The sequence below is a fragment of the Chelon labrosus genome (genome assembly GCF_963514085.1).
Source record: "Chelon labrosus genome assembly, chromosome: 1".
Classification (NCBI taxonomy): domain Eukaryota; kingdom Metazoa; phylum Chordata; class Actinopteri; order Mugiliformes; family Mugilidae; genus Chelon; species Chelon labrosus.
Genome location: NC_140337.1, coordinates 30999604 through 31022938, shown reverse-complemented (window position 1 = coordinate 31022938; position 23335 = coordinate 30999604). Strand labels below are relative to the sequence as shown.

General features: G+C 41.1%; 1 protein-coding gene across 1 annotated transcript in view; it reads right to left on the bottom strand.

The window, feature by feature from the left end:
* Window positions 1-23335, bottom strand: part of LOC311492530 (high affinity immunoglobulin gamma Fc receptor I-like) — a gene marked incomplete at both ends in the record, with an annotated part of 40328 nt that overhangs the window by 13250 nt on the left and 3743 nt on the right. The window contains one exon of the mRNA XM_084550820.1: window positions 317-562. Within this exon, the coding sequence (XP_084406946.1) occupies window positions 317-562 (246 nt within the window). The remainder of the gene's footprint in view (window positions 1-316; window positions 563-23335) is intronic.

Sequence of the window (23335 nt, the reverse complement as noted above, 5' to 3'; positions counted from 1 at the left end):
GAGAGAAAAGACATTATGAGACAGAAAGTGGTTGTGACTAAATAGAAGTGAAAGAAGCAAAGAGCAATTGATTTATCTCTCAAAAGGCCTTGCATCCAACAGGACAGTGCCCTAGTTATTTGTTTAGTGATTTAACAGTTAGACAGTGTAGTTCAGATTAAGTCTTCTTACCATTACACTTGCAGGAGGAGGTAAGACTCGTCTCTTCATGAAAACATGGTGTAGCTGACAATGATAAAGCTAAAAAAAAAAAACATTATCAGGAACTAAGATCACATGTATACACTTTGTTCATCTTAAAATTGAAGTGTCTCACCTCCAACAGACAGCCAGCTCTGTGGTGATTCTCCAACTCCAGAGATGTGACATTTGTAGAATCCTTGATCAAGTATGGAGACTGTTTTGAGTCTCAGATTTCCTGTGGAGCTTCTCCACTTGTGGACTCCATCTTTATAGAAATCAGCTCTGATGTTGGAGGAAGATATTTTGGTTCTGCAGCTCAGAGTCACATCTTCTCCCTCCATCACAGGACGAGCAGGAATCTCCAGGATCACAGAACCAGCTGAAGAACATGATCATATTTAATTTATCTTGAAATCACGTTGAGATAATGACAAAATATCTCTGCCTCACTGCAAACATACAAGTGACATGGATGCTGATGATGTTTCTTTTCTCTCCTGCTTCCTTACACCAATACTTTCCAGTGTCCTCTGCATAGACACTTTCAATGGTGCAGTTAGGTCCTCTTGATGTTCTGTCATTGGTGGTGCAACACGAGGGCTTCCCCTGAATCAATTTATATTTAGCATCACAGTAAAAGACTCCCTCACAGTAAAAAGTGACCGACTCATATTCAAAGAACTGCAGTCTGTTTGGAGAGATATGAAGAAAAGCTGCATCTGAGACAAAGAAAAACAGAGAAATTGAGTTTAGACATTTACTCCTGTGAACTACTGGATGACGTCTACAACATTTATAAGTAGAAAAGTAATATAGGAACTCATGTGATGATTAAAAACACCAATCTTAAGATAGTTTTGCCTCTTTTCTACAACTGCCCAACAAAACATCTACTCACCAACTTCTTGATCCTGTGCACACAGCAGGATCATCACAGTCACTGAAGACGCAAAGAAAATAAGCGAGTGAATGAAAGTTTTGTTGTTTCCTACAGCTGCTCACGATGTTCAGCATATTTACTATTAAATATTACTGGTGAAGAATAATACTTAAGTTAAAAAAGTTAAATTTAAGTTCACTAACTAAGTAACCTTCAAAGACTTTCACATGCATGAACTTTTTAATTGTAATAAAGTCTTTGTCATTAAGTTTTAATCTTGAAAGGAGCCAGTACTCACACAGTGCGATGCAGAAAGCTCTGACCTCCATGTTGTCTTGCCGCTGACTGACTGAACATCAGACTGAAGTGTAAAGTGAGAAGTGGTTTCTTCCTGTGGCAGATTTCTGAGAAGCAGGTGTTCATATAGCCTCAGTGTTTTAGCTTATATCAGTGGGTGGTGCGAAGAGCAAAGGCAGAGCGGATCTGCGAGTCATCTCTAAAAAAGCTTGAAGGAGTTTAAAAACCTTTTACTTATTTTATATTGACCTATTTTTTTAATTTAATTTTTTTAAAAAACAGGTAGGAAATGACGTAGACATTATTGTATCTAGATATAGGTCAGGCTAGAGGAATGTAAACCGGCATTAACATACTGTTAGCAGTAGATTTCTCGGTTAGAAGCTAGAAGAGGGGGCTGAGTTTATGTGAAAGCTCATCCCAAGGGCCCAGATATTTCAATACATAGGTGGGGACTTTAAGGGTCTGATATGAAAAAAAAAACCTGGATATGCCTCACCTGAAAACCTGTTAGATTCCATTTATACATCATATGGGCATTCATAGTTTTGGCCACTGTGGAACCTGAGGACAAGCTAACTTTTAAACATACTATATCCCAGTTGGGTCCCGCCTATGTGAGATCCTTGTTAAAGGCACAAGTGGGACATATGTGTGTTTTATTTAAATTCTCCAGATAGCCACCATCTAGAGCCTAGTTAGATTCCACTTATACCTCACATGGCTAGGGCAACTCTGGAGAGTGCGGACAAACCTACTAGCAGCCCTGTTGAGATCCTTGTTAAAGTGATAGGTGGGGCTGACATGGGCCTTATATAAATAAACCCGTTGGGTGTCATCTATTAACCAGTTATATCCCACTTAAACCCCATTCATAGGTTGGGCCACTGTGGAAACTGTGGACAAACCCACTTGCAACCCATCCCGGTTGTGTCCTGGCTCTTTTTCAATCTTTGGGTGGGAGATAGGAAAAGATAGGTGCAGGCCAGAATCAAGTTCTTCAACAGCAGTAGATTCGTGGTTCTGTCCGCATCAACGGGTCGAACCATGGTAGATTTGTTTGTGTGGGTCGTGATTCATAAAAGGATTTTTCGCAGCATGGAGGGGGGTGTCTCCAGGACGCTGGAATTCACTGTGAAGCATTCCTGAGGTGTTGTGGGTCTAATTTAGGTACTTCCACAGTAACTGGACAAAGAAACTGTCAAGGAATGAGACAGGACTATATATACATACACAGAGTAATGAAGTGAAACTAATAACAGAGGAGCAAGCAAACGAAAGACAAGGAACAAGAGCTGACAAGACCGAGGAGAGTTGTCTCGGTGGTGAAGCACAACCACCAGAAATAAAACAGGAAGTGAGGTCAAGGAATGACCTTTTTGTTGACTAAGGCTGGAGAATCTTCAAACTACTGATGACCCTATGAACATTCATAGAAATGGATCCGTCTCTGACTGAAGATCGACTGATTGTGCTTTCAATAGACATAACCCTCAAGACCATTGTCAGTGTGAACGTGACTGTATCACAAGTTATTTCATGAGGACGTGCATGAATTTCACTCATAAAACCGAGGAACGTTCTGCTGTAGTTATAATTATCATGACGTGAGAAAATTCTGACATTTTGTACCACAGAACAAACTCAGACGCTCTGACGTGTAGGACATGACTTTTATTCTCGTCTGTGAAACACAACAAACTCTCGTCTTGTTGCTGACCTCAAACTTAAAAAAGCAATGCAACAACATCAGATATGCAGCTAACCGCGGGAGCAAGTTTAGAAACAGCAGCAGCAGCTACACTCATCTGGTGAGCAACTGTGTGAACAGACTAAGCTGATGGAACAAGTTGGTTAAACTGCCTGACGAAAATGAACCGAAACTTCTCTGATCTGTTGGTTAAAGCGCACACGCTGTCAAACTCCACATGTTTGTTTTTGCACAGAAACTATTTTAAATCTGTAACACAGCAAACAGACCTGAGGTCAAAAGTTTTTTGTTTTTTTTTTGTTTTGTTTTTTTAACTTGTACCATAACAACAACAATACTGGCCCTGACTGTGTCACTTCCTGGTTTTCATGTAGACCATGAAGCTCCTCTTTACAGTCAACACTTAGCAACCTGTAACACATAGGACACAGAAGACAAATATCAAGGAAGTTGTAGATTCTAGAAAGAAAAGAAGTCGTTGCAAAAGTCTACTATACTCAGCAAAGCATGATTTCAAATTTCTACCCTTAGCCCTCTACCCCTCGACCACTTAAATGACGCCATCTCAGAGGTTTACATATATAATACTAGAATCAGTGTTTGGAGACAGGCTAGTCCTAATTAGAGTTTTGGACATTCATACAAGATGTGTAGACTCTGCACCAAGAGAAGATGCGGGGATTGATGGCTCAAGGTTTTTGAGTTGCTTTTTGACTTTTCTTTCAGCAACTATGAGTGGACAACAAGAATGTGGTCATCGAAAGACAACTGTGTCGCAACGAGGAGATAAAAGACTGTATTTGACTCACAATCTGAATTGTAGAATAGTAGGTGAAATTGTCAACCGGTGATGGAATGCTGGAAGACAAATGAAATATTCCTTACTACATGTGTGTCGTTTCAATTAGAACAATAAATCATTTACAGACATTGGAATTAACATTGTTATGGATAAGCTAACTACCCCCAGGCTCCGATTAACGTCCAACTTTTGGCTTGAAATTCAATAATCATATTTGGTAACACTTTACAATAACCATCTGTGACGGCCCCAGGCCTGGGTTCAGGGTATTGTTGTGCGGTGTGCTGTGGGTGTATTTACTTGTTGCAGGTTGGAAGCTGTATATTGGGCTGACGAGGAGCACCTGGCCAGTATTTCCTGTCCGGCCCTATATAGCCCCGCCTTCCCATCTCTCGCTCTCTCTCTCGACATGCTCTGCACTCGCCGGTGGCACCAAACCAGCGTGCCTGTGTTTTGTTTGATTTATCTTATTTCGCACTAACAACATGCACCACACACTAACCAACACATCCATACATCCACCTACACCGCTGACACTGATTTCCACATCCCATCTCATTTTGAGCTTTGTGTTAATAAATGTTACTTTCTTAAACTTCATCTAAGTGTACAACTCCTATTTTGTTGCGGCCAACGAGCCGGTCGTAACACCATCATTTATATGGTACATAGACCATTTATAAATGGTAAAGAGATAGTTTATTAATGTTTAACTATCATTTATAAGCAGCATATAGACCATTTATAGATGGTATATAGACCATTTATAAATGCAAATAGATATTTGTAAATGGTTAATAATTGGTTTATAAACCATCTATAAACATTACTTAGATGTTATTGTAAAGCTGCAACTGATGTTTATAATAATTATTTAATGATTAATAAGCTGTTTGTAAACCATCAATTAACATTTGTTTGACTCCATTCAATCTTTTATTGGTGATCTCTTGGAGAGGTCATTTGTTCACCCATAACAGAATTGCAGTTGATTTTTATGATCAACTTTAAACACATTTCTGAACAAACCTTAAAGTCAATGATGATTTGCAGCACTGACCTACAAATAAACAGGATGGGAGAAAGAGAGAGACTTAAAAACGTCAAAACAACAGATAATCAATAAAACCTTTATTACAAAACTGCAATTGCCATGCAAACATTATTTTCAAATATTTAACATGAATGTGAAAAAAAAAATTATGGCTGGCCTGACCAAAGGAAAAGATAAGGAAAGGAAAAATAACAGTGAAAATGACGTAACAGTAGCCTACTATTCTGTATTGATAAATAACATACAGTGGCTAATGTTCATGTTTAAGCTTTTTGCATACCATACATAACTTCTAACATCACGACAGCCCAACCGATTACTTCTGCTCCCTCTTGGTGTATGGTATGAGCTTACCCACTGCTTTATTTGAAGCTATTTTGGCTCTGACTTCTGCATCATTTTTAATCACGTGTTCACATTTGCTGACAAAGTCAGCTATCCTATCTCTTTTACAGAATCTTGCCAGTAGTTTTTCAAACTAATCTGGGCAAGCTATGGCAAGCTCCAGGATTGGTGCTTTACATCTCACCGTCAGCTCTGTTACACCAGCCAATGCACATGCTTCACCCAATTTCTTTCCACTGTTGTATGCTCTCAACACCCTCTTGTATCTGGCAATGATCTCCGTGGGACGACAGGCTACAAAAGTAAGAGAAGAGTTAGTTAATAAGGATGAACTGGTAAATCAACAAATCAAAGTAGCGCACAACTACTGTACTGGGACATCTCAATTTACAAACCCTATAGGCACAGCTGATAATTCACCATATCCAATTCAACTTCTACAGCTGTGACTAGTCTCTTACTATCACAAGTATTTATATTTGTTGGCATATCTAGCTGCTATGCTTACTATGCTTACAGTAGTAAAACAAATTAGCTCAATAATTACATTTGAAAAGCACATCTCTCTCCAGAAATCCAAACATGGTTACTCAAGATAATCCACAAACCTCATGAACAGTTTCATTGAAAACTATTATGGCAGTCATTTTTGGTAGAAAGTAGTTCTCTATGAAACTGCTCACAACAATGACTGTGGATAATCTTGAATTACCAGGTCATGATTTCTGTAAGGAAACATTGCCTTTGAGTTTGTCCAATGTATTTTTTCACACTTTGAGCACCACAAACCCAATGCCATTCAACTCCATTGTATTGGGTTGATAGACATCTACAGCTGATGTCTCTAAACCTTGCAATATCACACAGAGACTATCTTGATGGATTGATGTTACTCTGGGAAAGAGGAAAAATATGTTGGTTGTTGTTTTTTTTTGTTTTTTTGCGAACTTCTCCTTTAAATGATAGGTTATGCTAGATGAGTACAACCACTTTGGGAATACAGTGGTTAGAATTTCAAAAAAAAATGTACATCCCTAAGCACAAATGTTTAAGATTTCTAATCTAACATCAATGAAACTTTTCTAAGTACAAACCGTCCCCATGATTGTGACTAAGGGGTAATGATACTGTACAAAATGTATTTTATATATATATTCGAATTTTTAAGACACAATTAAATCTTCAGTTCTTTAATGTAGTGTGTTAAAATGTAATCATATTACAGAGCTCTAATTAGAGATTATTATACTACCAGGCCTAACAACTTTTCTGTGGGAAACCCTGGAATGGGTAATAAAGAAAAAATAACAAGTTTAATATGTAGTACTCAAGCTACCTAATAAAAATGTCTTGCCTGTTTTTCATCTGAGCCCATCATGTTAAACAGAGATGTACCCTCAAAACTCCCCGAAATGTTTTACGTGTGCGTCCACCATATTACGGACGACGGAGCATGGACCTGTACTTGACACATTATCAAATGTGGAAGTTTTACCATTTTGTGTTGCTTTACTATGTAAGGCTATACAGTACAATGGCCTGTTTTCAGTAGGGCATTCTACAAGTACTTTTATGGCTGTATTAAATCCAGGACCAAGGTGGGTTTTGGGCAACACACCTCAAAAACTCTGTTGTAGGACCTCAGAGACCTATGTGAACTTGTAGAGGAGTATGTCACCTTTAAGGTCTGGCTAGGTTTAGCAATACAAACCACTTAGTTAGGGTTAGGGAAAGATTGTGGTCTGGATTAAAATAGCTGGTGTAATGTTTTGTTTACAAACTGCTACAAACAAACCTCCAGACTGTACCTTTAACAAGGAACAGTGTGTACCGGACGAAAACTAATTTGCAGAGTATCTTTTTTTTTTTCTCTCCTTTTTTACCCCGGACTTTAAGATGTGAAAACACCCTTAAGAAATAAACGTTAGCAGCTAACGTTAACCTAGTTAAGCTAAAACAAGTGCTAACAGGTCAACATTAGCTAACTTACCGACAGTCTAAGATTCGTCTCTCCTGTCAGCATTTTTGGTGTCGCTAGAAATACAAAAATCATCTTCGTCATCTTGGATAGCGTTAGTTTCTGCCAAATTCTTGCATTCACCGCCATCGCTACTATCGTCCGCCTTGATGGTAACCTCAGGTGCTGTTGGCTGAGTTTTTTCTTTCCACGACGGCGGTGTCGCCAACATGTCTTCTTTTAAGGCTTCTCCAGATCTGGTGAAAGGTCCTTTGGGCATGGTGAAACAAAATGTTACAGAAAAAATCTGTCAAGTTGCATGCACACAGGAGGCAGGAGGCTGTTGTTGGTATGAGAGACAGGTCTGAATGGCCTGAATCACAATGAATAGTGGTGCTGTGTTCAAGTATAACTCGGAGGTCGTAAATTCCGACTTTCGAGTAGGAAAAATAAAATAACAGTATTTTATTATGTTTTCTCAACCCCCAGTTCGTCATATGACGTAATTTCACCATGGCCGCCCACATCATAAACAGTGAAAAAAATGTACATTTTGTGAGTTTTTAATAATTTTAATCACCTCAACCTCTGACTTTGTTACTCAAACCCCCCTAGGTCTGAGATGACGTATTTGCCACCTTCGACCATAAACGAACGCAGCATTACCTGTGGGGTATTCCAGAAAGCAGGTTCAACAAACTCTGAGTCTATCCCTGAACTCTGAGTTGACTTACTCTGAGTCGGGAAACTCTGAATATCCGGTTCCAGAACAGCTGATCTGAGTTAGTTCAATCAACTCTGAGTATGTTAACCTCGAGTTATGCGCGTGCACAACCACTATAAAAAGCCATCATCAATGGAGCCCCGATACCACGAGTCACCATGACAACCGAGAAAAAAAAAAGATCAACTTATTTCAGTGAGAAGGAGTTGGAGATCCTTATGCTGCAAATGCAACACAGCTGCAGCAGCGAAGGAGAGAGAGACGGCATGGGAGAAAATTGCTGCCCGAGTCAACGCGTAAGTTTGAATGTACTATTCCATTGACGTAACAATTAACCGTAAGATCGTAGCATAGCCTATAGTTATGAATATAAGTAGGAATGAAATCTGAGTTTTTCATTTAGGTGCAATCCAACAGGAGAAATGAGGACTTGGAAGCAGCTCAAAATGAAACATAAAAACATCATTCAAAAAGGTAAGGCATATTTTGCTAGGCTATGATTGCACCTCACTTTGATTTTTTTTTTTTTTTTTTAATTGACTTAGGCTATTAAACGTAAAGTAAATATTAATTCAGATTGCAAACATTGAGTTCTGCTCAGCCAACAGAAAGAAGGCAGAGGCCCGAAAAACGGGTGGAGGGCCACCTCCACCACCTCTGACAGAGGCTGAGGAGCTGGCTCTCAGCCAAAACAGGGGTCGCCCTGTGGCTGAAGGCATCCCCGGGGGAAGCTCATCTGAGCCTGTCACCCCCCAGGACACAAGTGCCTACATCAGATGCAAGTATACACTTATGTCTTTTTTAAAAATAAAACATCACAGGAGGAGGAGGAGGAGGAGGTGAAGGAGGATGATGATGATGAGGAAACGCTGTCTGCTGCCACAGGGAGAGATCCGGAGGGGCCTACTGAAGTGTGTCTTAATATTATGTATAGCTACTGGCAGTGCTCTACCCATTCATATTCATTTACATTCTTTTTTTTTTTTAAGAACTTTATTTATATTCATTTTCAAGGTCACAAAACAGCGAACACACAACAACGAATCAACCCCACCCACCCACCCCAAGGCCAAAAAAATAAAAAATTAAAAAAAACAAAAAACAAACAAACAAACAAACAAAAAATACATGGTAGGGACACCTGCAATCAAACGCACAGATCCAGCTGGTCATTTCATATGCGTAAAGATTAATGTGGTAGAGAGAAATCAAATGAAAGATAAGTTCTCAACAAACTCTATGAAGGGAGTCCAGGTTTGAATAAATCTATCCTTGCGTCTGCTGCGACTATACTTCAGCTTCTCCAGTGGAATCATAGAGAGCACCTCCTTAACCCAGTGTTTGAATGAGGGAGGTCTTACCGACTTCCACTGCAAAAGAATTAGCCTCCGTGCCATCAGTGTTAAGAAAGCTATGGCATTGGACTGTGAAGTAGTAAAATTTTCACCTGAGGGTGTCGTTCCAAAGATTGCGATTAATGGATTAGGGTCTACATTGGCACCACGTATATAAGAAATAGTTTCAAAGATGTTTGTCCAAAAACTGTTCAGAGATCTGCACGTCCAAAACATATGACCCACTGTAGCTGGATTGTGACTGCATCTTGGACATTCAGGGTTAACGTCGCGGGATATTCTGGCCAGCTTCTCATTTGAATAATGCAAACGATGCACAACTTTAAACTGAATAAGACCATGCCTTATGCAGAGAGATGTGGTGTGTATACGTTTCAAACAATTTTGCCATATCTCACCAGAGAGTGCAATGCCTATGTCCTCTTCCCACGCCAACCTGGTGTTTTCCCATGATAGTGGGTTGAAGTCTTGTAACATTTGGTAAATCTTGGATACCCTTCTCCTCCCACTGGGATCCAGCTCCAACATGGTGTTCAACACATTCTTAGGTGGTAAGTGAGGAAATGGGAAATGCTTCCTAGCAAAGCTGCGCACCTGCAAATATCTGAAGAAGTGGCTCTTAGGAATATTATTGTCTTTCTGTAGTAAATCAAAAGAAGCAAATGTGCCATCTACAAAAAGATCTTTGAAGAACACCAACCCATTTCTGTGCCATGCTTCGAAAGCGGTATCAGTTTGGGATGGAAGAAAGATGTGATTTCGCACCAGGGGAAGCAGTGTGATTGCCTGATTAAAGTGAAAATGCTTCCTGAATTGGAACCATATCTTAAGGGAATCTTTAACAACCGGTCCCAAGTCTTGAAGATTTGAATTAATGGGCAGGGGGCTACTTAGAATAGAGATTGGTGAAAAAAGCGAATTGGATTCTAATTCCATTGTGGCCCACATTGGTCCTGCCCGGCATTCATGCGTCGAAATCCAGTAATTCAGCTTGGAGATATTAGTTGCCCAATAATAAAACAGAAAGTTAGGCAGGCCCAGTCCCCCTGCACTCCTGGGCATCTCCAGCGATCTTCTTTTAATCCTTGGGGAGGAGGTGCCCCAGATGAAACCAGTGATATGACTGTTCAATTGTTTAAACCATGACTTAGTAAGTAGAACCGGAATCATCTGAAACAAGTATAAAAAGCGCGGTAGCACTGTCATTTTGATTGTATTAACTCTGCCCGCTAACGTGATGGGGAGAGCTGACCATTTAAGGAAGTCTAGTTTAGTGCGTTCTAACAGAGTTTTAAAGTTGTGATCATAGAGGTCCTTATATGATCGCGTAACATTTATACCCAAGTAGATGAAAGCCTGTTGTTCTAATTTGAATGGGAAGCTGCTGTAATCTGTGGATTTCGCAAGATGATTTATGGGAAAAAGCAAACTCTTCGATAGGTTAAGGCTGTAGCCTGATAGTCTTCCAAATTGTTCTAGTGTGTGTATAAGTTTGGGGATTGATTCCACTGGGTTTGATATGTATAGTAAGAGATCATCTGCATACAGTGAAACTTTATGTACTGTTTGGTTTCTGGTAATACCTGTAATGCATTGTTGCATTCTTAAGGATGTAGCCAGCGGTTCAATGGCTAGATCAAATAAAAATGGTGAGAGGCAACATCCTTGTCGTGTACCTCTATGTAGCCTAAATTCATTTACATTCTTGAGTGGAATTTGGAGTTTGACATGTACACTGAAGTGATGAGCATAGATAATGGACAAACTAGCACATTCTTGTCCTTCAACAGAACATGGCTGGGCATCACCAAGAGGAGGGTCCATCAACTTCTAGAGCACAGCTTGACACAGTGAGATTTTCGGTCAATACCATGTTAAATCTGTATGTAGAACTGCAGGAATTAAATGTCGTCTATATGTTTCCCAGTTGCCGGTAAAAGAGTTGTACAGGGTGCACCTAATGAAAACCATTAAAAAAACGAAAAAGAAATGGTGTACCTGGACCGGCAAATCAGAAAAACAGACTTGGAAATTCTATTACTTGAACGCCAGTTGAGGTGGGTGCATTGTCATGGTGAAACAGGTGAATATGTGAAGTATGTTAATGGTTGGAACTATATTACAAATCCTGACTGTTGCTTTTGTACTTTTAGGGAATAAAGAAGAACCAAATCGCATGTGAATTTGTCTTTTATTTTTAATCAAAAGTGGTTTCGGGCGATGAGGTCCCTTACAGCCCTTCCATCCTGAACATCTGCAGGGATGGGATGGTCATCCTTAGCGTCGTTGATTTGTACGGCAGGGTGTATTATGGAGAACAACACATGCCACAATAATGTCACATGCCCTCTCTGGGGTGACCCTGAGCTTACGCAGGCACTGGAACCGGGATTTGAGTATGCCTATGGTCATCTCAGCTCTAGTCCTGCAGTGGGCCACATTAAAACGTTGTTGGGGCCCCGGCTCAGGGTCAGGGTAAGGGGTCAACAGAGAGGGCTGGCATGGATAGCCTCGATCCCCCAGCAGGTAGCCATCAAACTCTCCTGTAATTATAGAGGACACATTTGAGTGCATTTAGAAAGGGAGACAAAGAACATTTATACAAAGCTTTAGCTTCCTTACCACGTGCAAATCTGTTGCTCAGACTACACTCCCGGTAGATCCGGGAATCATGAACTGAGCCAGGCCACTTAGCTTCTACATTTGTAATAAGAGAAGCTGCATCACATATGATCTTTACAGTGCAGAGAATGACATGAGTTAGTTGTATTGTAATGTATACATTTTCATGTACATATTTTTTAAGATGGTAGGTCACATACCTGGACATTGATGCTGTGAAAGGATTTTCGATTCACATAGTCCCCTTCATTTTGTGTAGGCGCGGTAATAGGGATTTGTGTCCCATCTATGCATCCTATCACATTTGGAAGGCCTGCAAAATGACAGCTAATTAAGCTACTGACCCCACTCTGAGGCCGCAGCAGAATGTAGGCCTATATCATCATTTAAAATAACAGAATATATGATTTCTACATCAGTCACAACCTGCAATCCTGTGGAATTCCTCTTTGATGGTGCGAACACCACCATCACTGGTAACAGGCGTTTCAGTGCGAGGGTTACCTTCCTCACAGCTCTACACACCGTTGCCTTTCCATAATGCTCTGCATCCCCGATGTTATAAAGAAAACTGCCGTTTGCAAAAAAACGTAGCGCTATGCATAAAGTTTGCTCTGATGTGAGTGCTCGTCCGCGGTGTGTGAGGTTGGTGATATATGGCCGGAGAAGGTTATTGAGATAAATGATACTGTTGGATTAAAAGCGGTAGCGTTCAAAAAGAAAATCCTCGGGAAATGATAAAACGTCTAATCTGGGTCGGAAGATGCTCTCACGACGTAATGCATTTCTAATCAATACGGCTTCGATGTCGATTGGATTTCTAATGAATGGGCAATCCATGTCTAACTGCTTTCTTCGTGTGGGAGGAGACAGGTAGAAACTCTGGGTTTCTTATAGTAAACCTGACAGCGAGCAGGTTTTGTTCACAGAGTAAGTTACCGCAGTAACAGACCCAGAGTTTAAGTTACCTCTCTTTCTGGAACGGATAACTCAGAGTTTCCCTCATCTCAGGGTTAACAAACTCAGAGTTTTCACATAACCCGCTTTCTGGAATACCCCCCTGTACTTCGCCTATGACCTGTGACCTCATGGCACATTTTGGCGCAAACAGGAATTCTGAATAGCTGAAGCTCATGTATGGAAAAATGCCGGGTTTATCTACTGAACTGAGGGAGTTAATTGAAGGTTCTAGATCTAAAAGAAAACACTTGAAACTTATAAAATGGCTACAAAAAAGAAAGCTTCTCAAAAAGAAAATAAAATGCAACATGTGCCAACACAAAATGGAGATGAAGGACTGCAGTCGTGGAGATTTCTGTAGACGGTAAGTAAAGTTACCCAATCTCTCTTGAATTTACTTAATCTTCACCAGATTATATCACAGTATATATTTATTTATTTATGTATTTATTTATTCTTCATGTATTTACTGCCTTATCTGTAATAATATTTCTGTTTGTCTGTCTGTCTGTCTAATCCTTCAAAAATGCTAATTTTTAGATTGGTATCACATTGAAACAAATTTTTGGAAAGGTCTTAAATAAAGATCACAGAAATTATGATTTATCTTCGAATTTCAATGGATCACTCACAAGTAGCTGTGTTGTCCATAGGGTTTGTCAACGGAGGACCAACCACAAAGGCATTGTCACAAAATCAGTCCGGCACAAGTCTATCTTCAGCAAATCCAAGATGAGCCTTTTCAACTGGATGCGATTCTTGTACAGGTATGGAAATAATACTAAAATATGTACTGCATATTTTAAAAATTATAGAGAAATAATCTACATTAATAGAAACAATCACATTGCCTGTGATTTAGATTTCCTATGTCCTATTACACCAAAGCCAGAGGTGGGTTATGGTATATAGTCGCATATGCTAACAGCATAAGCACTCTGTTAAAAGATAACCATCCCAGAGGATTTTCGTAGAGGTCCCCTCTGAGAAGTACAGGAAAGATGTGCTTTTTTTTAAGTATTTTATTTTGATCACGAAGAACAAAGACAATAAGGACATAACATACGCCATAAAAGTACGAAATGACCCACATCGGTAATGCTGTCATTGCTGGGCTGTACCTTGAATCACTGTCATGCCCATTGTCATAGTAAAGAATGCCCTCCCAAGTGTAACTGCTGAAGTATTGTCTGCATAAGGCCACATCATTTTCATTTTATGTATTTTTAAGGTTTACACAAGGACTACGATTGAGACAAATTGACATGATGACAGCACTGCTGGGAGTTCAAGAACACTGTCAAAGATGGCCAAAAAGCTACGAAATGTCTGTGTTGAGGCAATGGAGAAAAGGAAGAGAAGAAAAGGACAGAGACTGGGAGGGCGGAAAGAGTTTGTGGTTATCGATGAAAGCCATTTTAGACACAAAAGGAAGGTAAGTGGAAACAGCCATCCATCTTCCATCTTCTAAACCCGTTAAGTCCTGTTAAGGGTCACGGGGCTCTGCTGGAGCCTATCCCAGCTGTCATCGGGCGAGAGGCAGGGGTACACCCTGGACAGGTCGCCAGTCCATCGCAGGGCCACACACAGAGACAGACAACCATTCACACTCACATTCACACCTACGGGCAATTTAGAATCACCAATTAACCTAATGAGCATGTCTTTGGATGGTGGGAGGAAGCCGGAGTACCTGGAGAGAACCCACGCAGACACAGAGAGAACATGCAAACTCTGTGGAAACAGCCATATGTCTAAAATTTCAGTGGGAATTCCTGCTACAAACCCAGGACCTTTCAGCTCCATTGTATTGGAGTGAAGGCAGACATCTATAGGGCAGATATCTCCAAAAATGGCAAATCACACCAAAACTATCTGGGCGGACAGATAGCACTCCGGGCAAGAGGAAAAATATATTTCGCTTTAATTTTGGGTGAAACAGATGTACAGTCAACAGTAGTATGAGTAGGGGAAGATGTGCTTTTATATTACTGTTTGAAATGGTGGAAAATCCAAAATGGTGGACTCAATAGATCATTGTATACTTGGGTTTTGTCACTGTATGAATAACGGGTAAGGAGACTGCCACATACTGCAAACTAATGCTGACACTAAATTTGAAAACACTGTCATGAGAAAACTATTTGCACACGAGGAAGGATTTGCTGATACAATGGTGGGGGTGAATCCATACCTACAGGGATATAATAATTTTTATAACTCATTTAAGTAAATTAAATTTAGATTTTGAGTTATTTTTTTTGTTTTAATGGTCAAATGATTACCATATATTAGTCACACATCATCATGTGAATACCATTTTAATATGTGTTCTATTGAATATTTTGACAGTATGGACGTGGAAGAATGGTTGGTGGGTGGACACGGAAAAAGTGGGTGTTTGGAATGCTGGGTGTGAAGCACAGAGGACAGAAGACAATGCCTGTTCTCCGCTTGGTGGAAAGATGGACCTGACGAGAGCTGATCCCACTGGTTCTGCACCATGTTCGGATGGGTTCCACAATACTGAGTGATGAGTGGCGGACCTACCGTCAGGCTCTGCCTGAATTTGGATACCAACATTATACAGTCAACCACAGTGTGGAGTATGTGAATTCTGATACAGGCTGCTACACTCAGCACATTGAGAGGGCCTGGAGGAATTACAAGGAGACCATTGGGAGACTCCGGGGGAATCGCACTGAGGATCAACTAAGAGATCACTTGATTACAATTGAGTGGAATGAATGGCTGGGTAAAAAACACTATAATGGTCCATTGGGACGCGTGCTCCATGATATTGCAAAGCAGTACAAATAGACAAATAAATGATGCCAAGAAGGCAACACATTGACATTCCAGGGTGTGTGATGTTGTTCATTGCTTTGTTGTTTATTGTATTTAAAATTAAGTTGTCATTGTTGTGTTGTAATCCCACCATTCCTGTCTACCACCATGTTTATCTGTGGTTCAGTGTTGCATGTTATTGACTGTTCATAAATGTGTTCAATACGAGGATCAGACCCTATTCTTTTATCAATGCAAAATAATCACTCTGTTATAGATCACCATTAAAAGAAGTCAAATAAATGTTAATTGATGGTTTATTAATCATTAAATAATTATTATAAACATCAGTCACAACTTTACAATAACATCTAAGTAATGTTTATAGATGGTTTATAAACCAATTATTAACCATTTACAAACCTCAGTTAACTTACATTAATATATTATCTATTTGCATTTATAAATGTCTATATGGTCTATATACATCTATAAATGGTCTATATGCTGCTTATAAATGATAGTTAAACATTAATCTGTTTACCATTTATAAATGGTCTGTTTACCATTTATAAATGATGGTTATTGTAAAGTGTTACCTCATATTTCCCAAGTGTCGCAGAGTCTCTATGGAGCTTTGGCTTTCTAGACATTTTGAATTCTGATCAGTTGTTGAATTTGGGTAAATACATTACCTACCTACCTGTACGGAGACAGGAAAAAAACAAAAGAATATATATATATATATATATATCCTTTCTGATAAATGTTTAATCGCTTAACATTAAATCTACCTGTCTGATGCTCTGATGAGTCTGGACAGTGTTGCCAGATTAGAAATGTCGAAGTATCGTACCAAAACCTCAAAATTATCGTTTTTTGAGAAAAATTATCGTACACGAACCAAACGCATACAACATAGCGATTTTCAAACAATTTTATTTTCCAAATGATTTTACAGCTAATTTAAACAAGCTGCAATACGCTCACACTAACTGGATGAAGTAAGTTTTCTTTGCCAAAGTGCAAAAAATATGCCGACTAACGCTCACCACTGTCCTCACCTTCCCTTTCTGAACTCATTCTTCAGCACTTTAGGCCTACTGCTTGTTTTTCTTTTTTTAACTGATCTAAACCAGACAATGTCTAATAAGTTAAACAGGCAACTGAACTTTCTTCTTCGGCAAAACTGTAGTGTGTTGACGTGCGAGCGACACCGTGTGGTGCCTGTGTGTGTGTGTGTATAGGGCAGGCCTACTGTACGTGCTTGCGTGCAGGCAGGCGAGCCTGCGAAATGATTCGGGGTCAGAGAGAGAAGCGGTAGGATGTATATTTGGACGAACGACTGAAAATTCTGAAATTATCGTACATTATGGGATTTTTTTCATTATTGATCGTACATCGTACAGAGGTCAAAATCGTACAAATACAATAATTATCGTACATCTGGCAACACTGAGTCTGGATCAGGCATTGCCGGTGACTGTGAACAAATATCTGTAAAAAAAGAAGATATTTTGAACATTGTGGTTGAACTACAATAACATGAGAACTGATTTTCTAAGTAACAAGAGTCACACAAGGGGGAAGTTCATTTAATTTGGAAAGTGACATCGAGAGAGAGCGGTAAGAAGAAGGGGGGAGGAATATGATGATATGGTGTACGTGAACAACAAATGGTGCAACCCTGGGCATATAAGCGTCAAGGAGAAACTTTGCACTTGGGACATTGAACTGCTGGCTATCGGGATTCGGCCATACTACCTGCCTTGGGAATTCTCGCATGTTATCTTGATAACTGCGTACGTCTCCCCCTCTGCCAACGCTACAGTGGCCTGTGAGCTCCTCCACACCGCAGCGTCAAGGCTGCAAACATCGCACCCCCACTCTCTTCTTCTTATCACAGGAGACTTCAACCATGCCTCTCTATCCCCCATTCTACCCACATTCACGCAGTATGTGTCATGCCACACCAGGGACAATAGGACTTTGGACTTACTGTATGTAAACGTAAAGGATGCCTAAAGCTCATCCACCCTCCCCCCACTTGGTCGCTCTGATCACAACTTGGTCCACCTCATACCTGTCTACAAACCTGTAGTTAAACAACAACCCCCAACTACAAGGACTGTGAGGACTTGGACAGAGGAGGCCAGTGAGAGGCTGAGGGACTGCTTTGAATCCACTGACTGGGAGGTGCTGTGTGGAGCTCATGACGTGGAGGACATAGACAGCCTGACCCACTGCATCACTGACTATATCAACTTCTGCGTGGAGAACACCGTGCCCACCAAGACAGTGCGGTGTTATTCAAATAACAAACCCTGGGTGACCCCTGAGCTGAAACCCCTCCTCAACGAGAAGAAGAGGGTCTTCAGATCTGGAGACAAGGAGGAACTTAAGAGGACTCAGAGCGAACTCAAAAAGAAATAAATGAGGGCAAGGACATCTACAGGAGGAAAGTGGAAGACCAACTCCAGAAGAAAAACACCAGGGAGGTCTGGAGAGGGCTGAAGACTATTTCAGATTCAAATGAGGTCATTGGGAACAGCTCAGAACCTGGAGAAAGAGGGCGGGCAGACGAACTTAATCTGTTCTTCAACAGATTTGACCCCAGACTACTCAGGGACTGCACAGACCAGCTCAGCCAGGTGGTCATGTACATCTTCAATCTGAGTCTTAGTCTGGAGAAAGTTCCTGTACTGTGGAAGACTTCATGTGTGATCCCAGTACCAAAGATCACACACGCCAGGGAGCCCAACCACTTCAGACCTGTGGCTTTAACATCTCACCTGGTGAAGACCATGGAGAGGCTGATCCTGAACCACCTCCAACCCCTTGTGAGCCTGAAGCTGGACCCCCTGCAGTTTGCCTACAAACCGAGCATTGGGGTGGATGACGCTGTCATCTACTTGCTGCACAGATCCCTTTTGCACCTTGAGGAGCCCAGAGGGGCTATGAGAGTCATGTTTTTTGACTTCTCCAGTGCCTTTAACGCAATACAACCATCGCTGCTCAAGGGGAAGCTAGAGGGAGCAGGGGTAAACAGCCAACTGACTGCATGGACGATCGACTACCTCACCAACAGACCTCAGTATGTGAGGCTTAACTTACATGTGCACAGGATTGTCCAGTTAGAGCACATCAGCCTCTATCATCCCCTAAGCATGTGATTATAAAAACACACAAAATTACTACAACAACAGTTTATGATATCTTATAAACTAAAAGTCATGAGTGCTAAGTGGTAAGGGAGTTAAGACTTCTTTTTGAAGATTCAAAGTTTCACCTTGTATCCCAGGCATTGTTTTGGTGTTTTGTTTTGGGGGGTAAACCAATCTCTGCCTAAGGGTGTTGATGAGTTTGAACAACTAATGCAAAGCAAAGCAGCAGGAGAAGCCACACTGGCTGCTGTTTATAATGAAATGACCTGGAAATATTTAATAGTAAGGAACATTCAGGTTCTGTAAATGCTTACAAAATGTGCTTCAATGCTTCCTTTCAAAATTCCTCTAGCATAGTGTAGGCTACACTGGTGGTTCCTATGAAGGGAAGGGGCATGGTTCAATCAAAAACACAAAATGGTTTCATAAGCAGAAGTGTTTCTGTGTAAGAGCACAGAAGAAATGTGTTGGTATCTAACATAGCCCATACCTTATTTTATATCCATATGAAGCCAGTGTTGAACAGATTTCCGTCTGTTTATAACCATTGCTGAAAAGCAGCTGTATCAATGCATCCACATAACTTAAGGCAAACACATGAAGGCTAATCTACAAACTTAATCTATACTGAGGCCCAATTTTACATTTCAAGAGTGGTAACAGGCCACTACTTAGTATGAAGCATCTTTCTTAATTTAAAGATTCTGAGATAATCTATCAAAATGACTTGATGAGAATAACTATTGATAAATCTCACACTCATTAGCTGTATGACATCAAGGGGCATGCATACAAACGTGTGAAATTGGACATAGGCCTATAACGTTGGTTTTACTAAAAGTTTCTTCCAACCAGTCCTTCAACCAGTTTTATTCAACCAGTCTTGTTTGGTCCTAACTAGGTGAGTACCGTAAATCCTCTAATATTGGCCTGTATTCCATTAGCGAACGGGTCTCCAACATTGGCCGGTCTCGCTGTCAGCGGAGGTAAATAAAGGCCGGTCTCTAATAGTGGCCAGGGCTATTATTAGAACCATCTCGGCGGGTCAGGGTTTTGGCGGCACGGTGTGGGAGGATCCCCTCAGCGGGACCTCTCCCCGGCATTGGCGGTGGTGCGCCGCGACCGGCTCTGGATGGAAGTGCTCGGAGCGAAGGTGGCTCGCCGGCTCTGGCCACGAGCTTTACAGCGACCCCCCGCATCTCACCTCGCCGCTTCCCTGGGGTCGTGGAATCAGTGCTCACTGCGCCCTCTCTCCCTGCAGGGAGGGACGGGGCCTCCTCGCTCCCGTTGCGACTGCCGACTGGCGGCGGACTGTCCTCAGTGCGCCCCGACTGTGTCCCGCCGCTCATTTGTTGTTAATGTTCTGTATGCATACCATGTTATGGTAACTGTACGTTTTCAATAAATGAACCTAGTATTTTATAGGTTCAAATAGACACAAAATCTTGTTTTATTCATTCTATTGGTAGTTCGTTTTGCTCAAATAGAGCAAAATTGAGGCCTGCCTCTAATTCTGGCCTCCTTCCAATAAAGGCCTGGACGCGATCCTGTCTTTTATAAATCCTGTTTGTCTGGGTGGATGAGTGTGAATATGACTGTTTCTAATCAGTCGGCCAATGCTTTACTGATCATTTTTAGGCAATTTTGGCAATTGATTAAGCCTATAGGTCTGTAACTAGAGATAAGCGTTGGATCTTTTTCCGGTTTAAGTAGGACTGAGATGAGGTCTGTGTTCATGTGTGTGGGTATGGTTCCTCATACTTTAATTTTGTTTCATTACTTTCCAGGACGCAGTTGTCTTCTGTAATTCAATTCAATTCAATTTTATTTATATAGCGTCAATAACAATACAAATCGTCTCAAGACGCTTTACAAAAACCCGGCCTGAAACCCCCAGAGCAAGCCTGAAGGCAACGGTGGCAAGGAAAAACTCCCTTTTAACAGGAAGAAACCTCGAGCAGAACCCAGCTCATATGGAGGGACCCATCTGCCTAAGGCCAGCCGGGTACAGACAGAAGAAAGAGAGAAGAGAACAGCAAAGAGAGAAGTGGACGTGCGACTAAAATGTGAAAATGTATCATACAAAAGCTCAGGTAATTCAGGCTTAATGTTGCCTGCAGAGGTGAAAGGATATTTTATTGTCATTATCACAGCCACGTCCTGTATAGTCTTCATTTAAAGATGTCCTGTTGTCATCTTCCCTACCCCCTTATGTCACAGCGACAGGATCATCAGTACTGAAGATGGTCCAGTGAGGAGCGACGCTGCATCCGGACTCAGGAGAAGTGGGTTTGAATCCCTCAAGGTATCCCAAAACAGTATACTGCATATTATTTTTTTGCAGTAGTGAGGATTGTTACGGATCAGTTTTTCAAAGCACTTGATGACCACTGGGGTGAGTGCCACTGGGTGGTAGTCACTGAGGCTAAAAATGTGATGTTTCTTTGGCAGGAGGACTATAGTTGAGGATTTCAGGCAGGGTGGGACAGTGGGCTGCTGTAGAGGTCTTGGTTGCCGGACCTCCATGCGGTGTTCCTCACTTTTAGCAGCTGTTTAACTCCCCTGTGTCATCCAGGGCTTCTGGTTGGGGTAGACCCGGATGCGTTTGTCCACTGCAATTTTATTTAATTTTTTTTTTGGAGTTTTATTAGCTTTTTTTGTTTTATTACTTTCCAGGACACAGTTATCTTCTGTAATCTACGAGAAAATGTCTCAGGTAAAATTCAGGCTTAATGTTGCCTCCAGGGGTGAAAGGATATTTTATTGTCATTTTCACAGCCGTGTCCTGTATTACTTACTTACTCCTCTTCGCCCCCAATGGGACATAAGGCTTCTGTGTCCTGTATAGTCTTCATTTAAAGATGTCCTGTTGTCATCTTCCCAACCCCCTTATGTCACAGCGATGGGATCTTCAGTACTGAAGATGGTCCAGTGACGAGCGACGCTGCATCTGGATGCAGGAGAAGTGGGTTTGAATCCCTCGAGGTACGCAAAAACATGCCTAACAAAAAACTAACCCAACAAACAAAACTAAACCAAAACCTTCAAATAAACAAAAATTAAAACCGTAAACATCTTAAACTGCTGTTTCGCGCTTGCGTTCTAGTGGATTCTAGTCGATTTCATCTGCCATCGATTTGTGACTTCTCTCATCTCTGGAACAACTCCAGGTAAGTCCAGCCGAAGTTAGCTAGCTTGAACATTATCTTCATTATTATTATTATTATTGACAAAAAAAAAAGAAGCAAAATACTTACAGGACAAGGACAAAACAGTGAGGGGGGGGGGGGTATTGGGGGTAAGGGGGTTGGGAGAGAGAGAGAGATTGAGAGAGAGAAAGAGATGAGTAAATATATGCTGAAATGCGAGTTATTTACGGTTGGCAATAGCGAGATGCTTGAGATGCTTTAATGATTTTTATTTCTAATATTCAGTCACGCAATGAATTATTTGTGGTGTAGGAGTCACGGAACAGTTGACCTTCGAAGTATAGTTTGTCTACTACAAGGGTAGCCCGTTCACCCTTCTGTCTGTGCTGGTTTCATATTGGATACAGAATTTTCCGTGGTTCGTTTATTTCCTTAGGGAATTGATCATTCATGCCGTATGGAGTTCCTTTCAGCTCCCTCCATTTGTTCTTCACGAAATCCTTCTGTTTATAATGTTCAAATTTTGCAATGATGGGGCGAGGACGAGTTCCAATGCGGCTTCCTAGATGGTGTACACAATGAAAAATTATTTTATTTACAGTGTCTGATGGAAGTTTCAGCGCTGAGCTCAGTTTTTGAGGAGTGTCTCAGGGTTGTCAGTTGTGTTCTCTGGGATTCCAGAAAAGATGAGGTTGTCTCACATACTGCGCATTTGAAGATGAGTAGTTCTACGGAGGTTTGCGTTGTCTCTTTGGAGTTCGCCTATTTGGTGGTGACTGAACTCTAGACTGGATCTTAGGTCTTTTATTTCTTGGTGTAGTGTGCCCATATCCAGTTTTCTGTTTATTGATTGGAGAACACCGATCTGTATGTCAGTGGTGTTTAGGTCGTCCATGTCCGTAGAAGAGTCCTTTTTTTTCCTTTTCGTGGTCGGGGTGATTGTTGTCTTCCTCCATAGTGAAGTAGTATTGGTCGATAAAATCCTCCAGGTCCTCCACTCTTAATAGGGTGCAGTAATTGTGCTTCTCAAAATTTGGATCTCGTAATGAGTTCGACTTTTTGTTGTTGTTGTTGAGTATTTTTAATAAAGAAATGACAGAAAACGCTCAGTCTGATCTAGCTGCTGGCCGCCGCCATGTTGAATCCAGATCTCGACTCCGTGGTCTCATGATCTCAGTGTTCTGTGCTACAATAAGAATTGCATAGACTTATTGTAGCACTGGTAGCCGGAGATGCACTGTCTATGAACACCTCCAGGTCCTGGTGTTCAAAGACCCCCCCCAGGTTGGTCCTTTCGAAGCAGTCCTGCAGCTCCTGGGAGGCACCCTCTGGCCATGTGGTCTTT